Below are 10,321 nucleotides of genomic sequence, written 5' to 3' on the forward strand. Positions count from 1 at the left end.
GCTTTTCCACTCGGCCAACGGACCGCCGGAAGAAGATGGCGACAGCGGCTCCAAAGAGATTCTGGTCCGGAGGGCGCAGTGAAGCTGGAGAAGAGGCGAGTGGTACCGCGACGGTGGCGGCAAGGCCAGGGGTGTGGGCACGACTGGGTGAGTAGTGGTGGCAGAAGGCGGCGGGGTGGGTGGCCCGAGTGGCTGGATCACTGTCACCAGCGCTGCTTTCCCCTCAGGCACCTGGGCCCGCGCGCTGCTTCGGGATTATGCCGAGGCGTGCGGAGACGCGGCGACCGCAGCGCGTGCCCGGCCGGGCCGCGCGGCCCTGTACGTGGGGCTGCTGGGCGGCGCCGCGGCCTGCTGCGCCCTAGCGCCCAGCGAGGCGACCTTCGAGGAGGCCTTGCTCGACGCATCAGGGTCCCTCTTGCTGCTGGCGCCGGCGACGCGCAGCCGCCACTCGGAAGCGTTCTTGCAGCGCCTGCTGTGGCTGAGGGGCCGCGGGCGGTTGCGCCACGTGAACCTGGGGCTCTGCTCGCTGGTGTACGAGGCGCCCTTCGATGCCCAGGCCAGTCTCTACCAGGCTCGCTGCCGCTACCTGCAGCCACGCTGGATCGACTTCCCCGGCCGCGTCCTCGACGTGGGGTTCGTGGGCCGTTGGTGGATCCTGGAGAACCGCATGCATGATTGCGACATCAACGATGACGAGTTTCTCCACCTGCCCGCGCACCTCCGCGTCGTCGGCCGCCACCAGCTGCATTCTGAGGCCAACGAGAGGCTGTTCGAGGAGAAGTACAAGCCCGTCGTGCTCACCGATGACCAAGTGGACCAGGCGCTGTGGGAAGAGCAGGTGTTGCAAAAGGAGAAAAAGGATAGACTGGCGCTAAGCGAGGCCGATTCACTGGTGCAGTCCGAGGTTTCCAGATGAAACCCAGGGAGCCCCCGGTTTCCAGGCTCAGGCAAAGAACTGTTGGCCAGGTGCAGTGGGTGAGAAATCCATTCAGTGTGGTTTTGTAGGAAACCCTTCTCGCTCTGCTTCTCGCTCTGTCTGTCCCAATAGCTGAAGCTAATTGAAGGCCTTTCTGGTCTTGGAGATGGAGAAAAGCTGAAGAACTGGTCTTGACCATGGAGCATTTGACCGTGTTATGCTTTAACCATCAGAGCTACGAGTAAGGAGCCTGCACTGTGTATGTAGCCTGTTGTAGTTGGGGTGTACTTCAGTACAGTGGTAGAGCACTTGTCTAGCATGCATGGGTTCCTGGGTTCCATTCCCAGCACTGCAAAACTGAACACAAATGAACTTTTGGTTTTGGATTATTTATTTGGTTGGTTTTTGAGACTAGTATTCCCATATAGCCCAAACTGGCCCTGAATCCTCCTGCCTCAGCTCCAGTCCACCACGGTGTACATAGCCCATATATAAGCCCTATTCATATGGCTACAAAGACGTCTTGATTGCCAGTGACTCCCAAGATCCTAAGACCATTCACATATTAACATTTTTTGAGTGTTTGTATGAACCTTTAAGGAAGATCTGGCTGTGTTGGCCGGGTTAGTTTAGAATTCATGGGCAAAAGTGGTCCTTCCAGGAGCTGGATAGTTCAGTATTTAAGAGTACTGATTGCTCTTCTCTTGATTCAAGAAACTTAATTCAATTCTCAGCATCCACATAGGGGCTCACAGTCATCTATAACTCCAATTCAAGGAATCTGACCTTTCTCTTCTGGATTCCTCAGGTACTAGGCAGGCACATGATGCACAGACATGCATGCAGACAAAACACTCATGCACATAATGTTTAAAAAACGATCTCCTAAATAGCCTTCCAAGGTTGGGAGTATAATCATGTGCCAGTGCCCAACCTCAGATTTTTCTATTTCAGTTGGAACTGAAATGTGCTTGTTTGGGTTTTTTTTTTGTTTGTTTGTTGTGGGTTTTGGTTTAGTTTGTTTTGATACAGGGTCTGGAACTGGCTATGAAGAACAGTCTGGTCTTCAACTCACAGACATCTGTCTGCCTCTGAAATTTAATTTTTTTTGGGGGGGGGGGGTGTTGGTTTGTTTCTGAGAAGTGATCTCACAGCCCAGTCCAGCCTCAATCACTATGTAGCAAAGGATAACTGAATGATCCTCTTGCTTGCACTTCCCGAATGGAGGGTGAAATGTTTCTGTTGTGTGGTTTATTATAGTTGAGTACTTTTGTTACGTGCTAGACATAAACCCGGGGTCTGGTACATACTAGGTAAGCACTGTACTTTATTTGGGGGGGAGGGTAATTCTCACCAGAATAGAATGGAATGTAAGGCAAGTGCTCCACTGGTGATCCACATGCTGGGACTTCCTTGCTGGAAGATATTAAATACTGCCATCACTTGGCATAAATAAACCTTGTCTGAAAGGGCCTGGAGAAAAGGCTGAGTGGTTAAGAGTGTTTACTATTGTTGCAGAGGACCTGGGTTTAGTTCCCAGTATTCACATTATGGCTCATTAATTCCAGTTTCAGGGGAGCAATGGTTGGTTTTGATTTTTTGAGACAAAGTTTCACTGTATTAACATTGGCTGTCCAGGAACTCTGTAGACCAGGTTGGTCTTGAACTCACAGAAATCCACCTGCCTCTGCCTCCAGAGTGCTGAGGCTAAAGGCATGTACCACCTCCCGGCTGAAGTTTATGTATGTACAAGCAAAACTAAGTTGCTGGGACGTGGTGACATGCCTTAATCCCAGGACTCAGGAGGCAGAGGCAGGCATATCTCAGTTCCAGGACAGCCAGAGCTACATATAAACAAACACCAAAAAGAAAACAGCCCCAGAAGTTGTCCTCTGACCTCCACAAACATGCCATGGTGCATGTGTGTGCCTGTCCTCACACATCGTACACATTTTTTTCCCAGACATGCTTTCTTTGTGTAGTCTTAGCTGTCCTGGAACTGGTTGTGTAGAGCAGGCTATCCTCAAACTCACAGAGATCTGCCTGCCTCCGCTTCCCAAGTGCTGGGATTAAAGCTGTGCACCACCACAACCCAGCCATACACAATAGTTTTTCGAGGCAGGGTTTCTCCGTGTAGTTTTGGTTCCTGTCCTGGATCTTGCTCTGTAGACCAGGCTGGCCTCAAACTCACAGAGATCCTCCTGGCTCTGCCTCCCGGGTGCTGGAATTAAAGGCGGGGCCACTACTGCCCCGCCACAGTTGGTCTTTCAAAACAAGGTTTCTCTGTGTGACAGCTCTGGCTGGCCTGGAACTCACTCTGTACCAAGTGCTGCGATTAAAGATGTGGCCTACCACCACCCAGCAATACACAATTTACGGTTTATTTTATGTTTATGAGTGTTTTGCTTGCATGTGTGCATATGCACCACATAAGCACAGTGCTCAGAGAGGTCAGAAGAAGGCTCAGATTCCCCTAGGTCTGGAGTTATAGGTGGTGGTGGGCTGCTATGTGGGTGCTATGAACTGAACCCAGATCCTCTTCAAAAGCAGTAAGTATTTTCCCACTGAGCCATCTCCCCAGCTTTGTGTAATCTTTGAAAGCCAGCCAACCAAATGATTCAGCAGGTAAAAGTGCTTACCACTCCAGCCTGATGACCCGAGTTTGATCCCCAGAACAGTGTCCTCTGACCTTTGTGGCATACACGTTCCAGTACGGTTACACAACATACACAGCACACATGATTGAAAAAAAAAATCTAAATTCTAGTCCTAATCAATTACTTACCTAAGGCTCTGGGCCAAAATCCTAATATTGCCCTTCACTTGCCTTTAGACAAAATCTGTAGCCCAGTTTAATGGAGAACTTGGTATGTATCGAGGAAGGGCCTTGAACTTATTCTGTCCATACCTCCTGAGTGCTGGGATGACAGGCATGTGGTGATGTGCACAGTTTTCCACCCTTTTTTTCTTAGATTAGCTGTGATGGCTCCTCTTGACTTTTTTTTTTTTTTTTTTTTTTTGGTTTTTCGAGACAGGGTTTCTCTGTGTAGCTTTGCGCCTTTCCTGGAACTCACTTGGTAGCCCAGGCTGGCCTCGAACTCACAGAGATCCGCCTGGCTCTGCCTCTCGAGTGCTGGGATTAAAGGCGTGCACCACCACCGCCCGGCTTTCTTTTGACTTTCAACTTGACTACATCTGGAATTAACTAAAACCCAAGGGGCTGGAAGGCCTGTGAGGAATTTGAAATGGGAAATCCACCCTTAATCTGGGCCACACCTGCTGGCAGCCTCTATAAAAGCCATTGAAGAAGGAAGATCTTGCTCCTTGCCTGCTTGCCTTTGCTCTCATTGGCAGGTCCATTTCTTCACTAGCGTTAGAGCCTACTTTGGGATTCCAGCATATATGAAGACCAGCTGAAACATCCAGCCTCATGAACTGAACGATTACTGAATTCTTGGACCTTCTATTTGTAGATGGCTATTGTTGGACTACAGCTTTATAAGCCATTCTAATCCCCTTTATATATTTATATAATATATATGGGTTATTATATATATATATATTGTTTTGTTTTTCGAGACAGGGTTTCTCCATGTAGTTTTGGTGCCTGTCCTGGATCTCGCTCTGTAGACCAGGCTGGCCTCAAACTCACAGAGATCCACCTGGCTCTGCCTCCCCAGTGCTAGGATTAAAGGCGTACACCACCACCACTGTCTGGCTTGAAATATATATTTATATATAGGGGATTTATTAGACTGGCTTGTAAGTTCTGTTTTAGAGGACCTTAGCTAATATTAGTCAACTTTGGGGAGGGATTTAAGACCAACTGACAGAGTTGAGCAGTGGTGGTGTATGCCTGATCTACAGAGTGAGTTCCAGTAACAGGCTCCAAAGGTACACAGAGAAACCCTGTCTTGAAAAAAAAGACCCACTGACAGCAAGATGACAAGTCTCTCATGGAAGTATTTATTATTTTATGTATGTGTTTGTTTTGCCTGCGTGTATGTCTGTGCACCATGTGTGCCTAGTGCTCACGGAGGTCAGAAGAGGGCATTGGATCGTCTGCAACTGGAGTTACAGCTGTGAGCTACCATGTGGGTGCCTGGAGTAGAACTTGGGTTTCCTGCAAGAGCAACAAATGCTCTTAACTGCTGAGCCAATCTTCAGCCCTTTTTGTTAATTTTTAAAGCTTTATTGTTTGTTAATGCACATGTGGAAGTCATTTCTCTCTGTCTGCATTAATTCCAGGCCTTGAACTCTGGTGGTCAGGATTGCCCAACAAGCATGTTTACCCACTGAGCCATCTCCGTGGGCCTGGTCAGCAGTAGCAAAGAGGGACTTGGGGAATGTGTGCTGGCTAGTGTTTTGTCAGCTTGACACAAGCTAGGGTCATTTGGGAAGAGGGACTCTCAAATGAGAAAATGCCTCCATAAGACTGGCGTGTCAGAAGCCTGTAGTGCTTTCCTAATTAGAGATTGATATGGGAAGGCCCAGCCCATTGTGGGTGGGGCCACCCCAGCCTGGTGGTCTTGGGTGCTGTAAGAAATCAGGCTGAACAAGCCAGGGAGCAAGCAAGAAAGCAGTGTCCTCCATGGCTTCTGCTTCAGCTCCTCATGCCAGGTCCCTACCCTGCTTTAGTTACAGCCCTGACTTCTTTGACAATGAACTGTACCTTGGAACTGTACACTGAAATAAACTCTTTCCTCCCCAAGTTGCCTTTGGTCATGGTGTTTTATCACAACAGTAGAAACCTAAATTAAAACTGATGACTCCGTGGGTAAGAGCAGCTTGCTATGCAAGCAAGAGGGCCTGAGTTCAAATCCTGCCGTCCTGATGTAACCAGTAACCCCAGTGCTGTGCCAGGGGAGGGCAAGGGAGACAGGCTTGCTCAGGCTTGCTCCAGGTTCAGTGAGACTATGCCTCAAGAGGATAAGAGAGCGATACAGGAGGACACCTGATGTCCTCTGACTTTGATATGGGTGCACATCCCACACACAGACACACAAGGACTATTAAAGAGGATTGCACACACCAGCAATGCTTGTGGCCATCATTAGATGCCACTTGGGACTTCCAGTCAGAGTGTGTTTCATGTAATCTCCACCCCTCAATCTGAACGGGGCTGTGAAATGGAGAGCAGGAGGTAGTGTAAACTCAACATTGAAAACTGTTAGCAGCTAACCATGGAGGGGCCGACCCAAAGGCCTCGATGCTGGTCTGGTCAACCATTGACCACTCTCCACAGGGAGTTACTGATCACCGTCTCTGTTACACAGAGTCTATGTAGCCCTGGCTGGCCTAAACTCATGTTTCCAGGCTGGCCTGAAACTCATTAAAGATTCTCTTGCCTCTGCCTCTCAAATGCTAAGATTAAAGGTGTTGAGCTGGGGCTAGAGAGTTGGCTCAGTGGCTGAGAGCATGTGTTTAAGCTACCATTTATGTGCTAGGGTATGTACATGCACAGACATATATGTAGGCAAAACACATGCATAAAAATTTTAAACATTTAAATAGTAATAAAGCAATGTGCTCCTGAACTCAGCTTTGTATTGGTTTTTTTTTTTTTTTTTTTTTTTTTTTGAGATGGTCTTGTGTAGCCTAGGCTAATCTCCAATTTATCTATGACCTTCAATTTCTGATCCTACTGCCTTCCTCTCTAGGGTGCCAGGATTTCAGCTGTGCACTACCATGCCCTTTTACACAGTACTGGCGATCCAGTTCTGTGCTTTGTGTATGCTGAGCACTTTCTACAAACAGATACTGAATTCTAAACTAGTCTGTCTTAACGTATTTTATTGCATTTATCTATTATACAGGTGTATATTTGTGTGTATAAGTACTTTAGCACATGGGTATCATGAGGCACATGTGAGGGTCCTAGGGGTTGAACTCGGGTCAGGTCAGGCTTGGTGGCAAGCACCTTACACAATGAGCCATCTTACTGCCTCCCCCTCTTTTAAAGAGTTTTAATTTTTTGAGCATTTTGCCTGCATGTATGTATGTGCATGATGCATGTACTTGTTGTCCAAGGAAGTCAGAAGAGGGCATTGGATCCCCAGGAGTCACAGACAGTTGTTAGCTGCCATGTGAGTGCTGGGAACCAAACCCAGGTCCTTTGCAAGATCAGCAAGTGCTCCTAACTGCAGAGCAGTCCCTCCATCCAGCCTAAATAGTCTTTTTTTTTTTTTTTTTTTAATTAGTGTATATGAATGACCTGTCTTCGGGGACACCAGAAGAGGGAATCAGATCCCATTATAGATGGTTGAGAGCCACCATGTGGTTCCTGGGAATTGAACTCAGGACCTCTGGAATTGCAGCCAGTGCTCTTAACCTTTGAGTCATCTCTCCAGCCCCCGTCCCCCACCCCCTCCCCCACCCCCACCCGGAATAAAATTAACCTTAATCTCTGCTTTCTGGGCCAGTCCAGGTTTGGCTGCCAACATGTTCCTGCTATTCTTTGACAGCCCAGCAGAGGGCGCCAGAGACTCAATTCACAATTCAGCTGCTTTGTCCAGGCCTGGCTGACCTCATGGGAATGGCTAGCGAAGCCCCATGTGGCCTCTGTTGTGTGAAGCACAGCAGATGTGAGCTGCTTTATCTATTTACTGGCATCCAGGAATGGTGTATGGTGGCAGAGGCTGGTTCCACGGGGAAGGGCCACAACCATTCCTAGAACCTGTGTCTTACCAGGTTGGCAAAAGAAGCGAGCCATCTGCTCAGTCCACCTTCCTGTAGACTGCAGCCTCAACTCCAAGAAGACACCTCTTGGTGATGCATAGGCCCTGGAGGGTAGGACAGTCCTTAGATTCCATCTCTGAGGCATCTCCTTGGCCAGGTGGCCTTGCACACACCAATGCCGCTTAGCCCAGCCAAGTCACCAGGCGTGCAGAGTCCGGTCATCCATACCTGCTCTCCATTAAAGGCATGTGCTTTGTGAGCCAACCCCTGAAGCTCTCCATGTACTAGGTCTTTATATGATTATGAGATTATTATAGCTCTTAGCCAGCCACCTGTCCCCCTCTAGGTTTGATCACCTGACAGGCACAGCTAGCCCTCTGTATTTGCAGGTTCTGTACCCAGAGAGTCCAACCACCAGAGATGGAAAACATCCATGGGAATAGCTGAAGCTCATCTAGCGTTCAGGGAGTTCCAGGCTCCGTCCGGCCTGAGCACTGGTAAATGGGCCTGGTCGTGTACGACCTATAATGGCAGCACTTTTCTCTGAGAGCTCAGTAAGACTATACCTCAAGGTCATCGTCTGCTTTGTAGTGATAGTTCAAGGCCAGCCTGGGCTAAATGAGACCCTATCTCAAAAAAGAAAAAAAAGAAAAAGAACAAGAAGGAGACCAAGAAAAACTTTCACAGAACTGATGATGTACTGACTGTCCTGTTGTTGTCTTCTAAAGTACAAAGCCAGGCATGGTGGCTTACACCTGTTATCCCAGCCCCGAAGAGGCTGAGGCAGGAGGATCATGATGAACTTGAGGTCAGCCTGAGCTATGAAACAAGACCCCATGAGATGATGATAATGATGGCAGTGGGAGCACTTGGGAGCACTCGCCTAGCATGCACAAGGCCCTGGCTTCCGTTCTGGTTCCAGAAGCAATGATGAAATGAGCGAAGTGGGCCCCTCATCTTGACGTTTGGCCCCGACTGGATTTGCCTCTGTGTCATTTCCTTTGTGGTTTCTTCCCTGTGGTTCCTGTCAAGTCTCATTAGAGCATGCTTTGATTCTGCCTGGGAAACAGTAAACAGCTGGTGGCCCAGTAAATAATTTCATTAAGACTGGGAAAATAGCTGGCCAGTGGTGACGCACACCTTTAGTACCAGGCAGATCTCTGTGAGTTCAAGACCAGCCAGGTCTATATGATGAGTCCAGGCTAGCCAGAGCTACATAGGGAGACCCTGTCTTTAAAAAAAAAAAAAAAAAAAAAAAAAAAAATTTGCTTGCCACCAAACATGACAACCTGAATTCAATTCCTGGAGCACTCTCAAAAGTGGAAAGAGGAATCTGGAAAGATAGCTTAGGGGTTAAGAGCACTGGTTGCTCTTCCAGAGGTCCTAGGTACATGGCAGCTCACAACTGTCTAACTCAGGTCTTGGGATCTAACATGCACATGATGTGCAGACATAGGCAGAATACCCATTCACATAAAATAAAAATAAAGGTTAAAAAAACATTTTTAGAAAAGTGGAGAAGCAGTGGGGCATGGTGTTGCACACCTTTAATCCCAGCACTCGGGAGGCAGAGGCAGGTGGATGTCTGTGAGTTTGAGGCCAGTCTGGTCTACAGAGTGAGTTCTAGAACAGCCATGGCTATTTGGAGAAACGCTGTCTCAAAAGAACCAAGAACCTGCCGGGCGGTGGTGGCGCACGCCTTTAATCCCAGCACTCGGGAGGCAGAACCAGGCGGATCTCTGTGAGTTCGAGGCCAGCCTGGACTACCAAGTGAGTTCCAGGAAAGGCGCAAAGCTACACAGAGAAACCCTGTCTCGAAAAACCAAAAAAAAAAAAAAAAAAAAAAAAAAAAAGAACCAAGAACCTGGGTTGGGGATTTAGCTCAGTGGTAGAGTGCTTGCCTAGCAAGCGCACGGCCCTGGGTTCGGTCCTCAGCTCCGAATTAAAAAAAAAAGGGGGGGGGGGTGTGGAAGGAGGGAACTGACTTCACAGAGTTATCCTTGGATGATGCTGTGGGTAAAGGGTTTGCCACATATGCAAGAGGACCTGGGTTCAATACCCAGCACCCATGAAAGCAAACCAGCACAGTAGTGTGTGTGGTAACCCCAGAACTGGGCAGGCAGAGACAGGTAGATTTCTTGAGTGTCCTGGCCAGTTGGGCATGGTAGAGCACACCTCTAAATCCCGGCACTTGCGATGGTGAGGCAGGAAGATAAGGACTTGGAGGCCAACTTGATCTTTGACCCTGTCTCAAAACAAAACAACGGGAAAAAAGAAAAGGGAAGAAAATAGCATAAAATAGACCCCTTTCAGGGTAGAACGAAGAAATTCTGTATCACTCCACTTTGTCCTCCATGGGTTGTGAGCCACACTGTGTAATCTGCTTCCCAAGAGCTACCCAGCTGCACAGCTGTCCTGCTTGTCAGATGGAAGGTTGTCATACAATCTGACCCTGTGTGCTGGATGGTTTTATGTTAACTTGAAACAGGCTAAAGTCATCTTAGAGGAGGGAACCTCAATTGAGAAATGCCTCCATAAGAGAACTGTAGTCAGGCAGTGGTGGCGAACGCCTTTAATCCCAGCACTCATGAGGCAGGGGCAGGTGAATTTCTGTGAGTTCAAGGCCAGCTTGGTTTACAGACTGAGTTCCAGGACAGGCTCCAAAACCTACACAGAGAAGCCCTGTCTCGAAACCCCCCTCTCCCCCAAAAAAAAGAAAAAGGAAAA

General features: G+C 48.4%; 1 protein-coding gene across 1 annotated transcript; it reads left to right on the forward strand.

Moving 5' to 3' along the window:
• The first annotated feature begins 20 nt into the window (after nt 1-20).
• Timm29 (translocase of inner mitochondrial membrane 29) lies at nt 21-5,627 on the forward strand. The gene is made up of 2 exons (XM_052754252.1): nt 21-147; nt 228-5,627. The coding sequence occupies exons 1-2, from the start codon at nt 36-38 to the stop codon at nt 914-916; spliced, it is 801 nt and encodes a 266-aa protein (XP_052610212.1). The 5' UTR covers nt 21-35; the 3' UTR covers nt 917-5,627.
• The last annotated feature ends 4,694 nt before the right edge of the window (nt 5,628-10,321 follow it).

This window comes from Peromyscus californicus, unplaced genomic scaffold, assembly GCF_007827085.1.
Source record: "Peromyscus californicus insignis strain IS unplaced genomic scaffold, ASM782708v3 Scaffold_11__1_contigs__length_118956290, whole genome shotgun sequence".
NCBI lineage: Eukaryota > Metazoa > Chordata > Mammalia > Rodentia > Cricetidae > Peromyscus > Peromyscus californicus.

Excerpts from the sequence above, each read along its gene's own strand:
- Timm29 (XM_052754252.1), top strand. The coding sequence starts at position 36 with ATGGCGACAGCGGCTCCAAAGAGATTCTGGTCCGGAGGGCGCAGTGAA. Across the intron at positions 148-227 it reads AGGGGTGTGGGCACGACTGG|GCACCTGGGCCCGCGCGCTG; the intron begins GTGAGTAGTGGT and ends CTTTCCCCTCAG.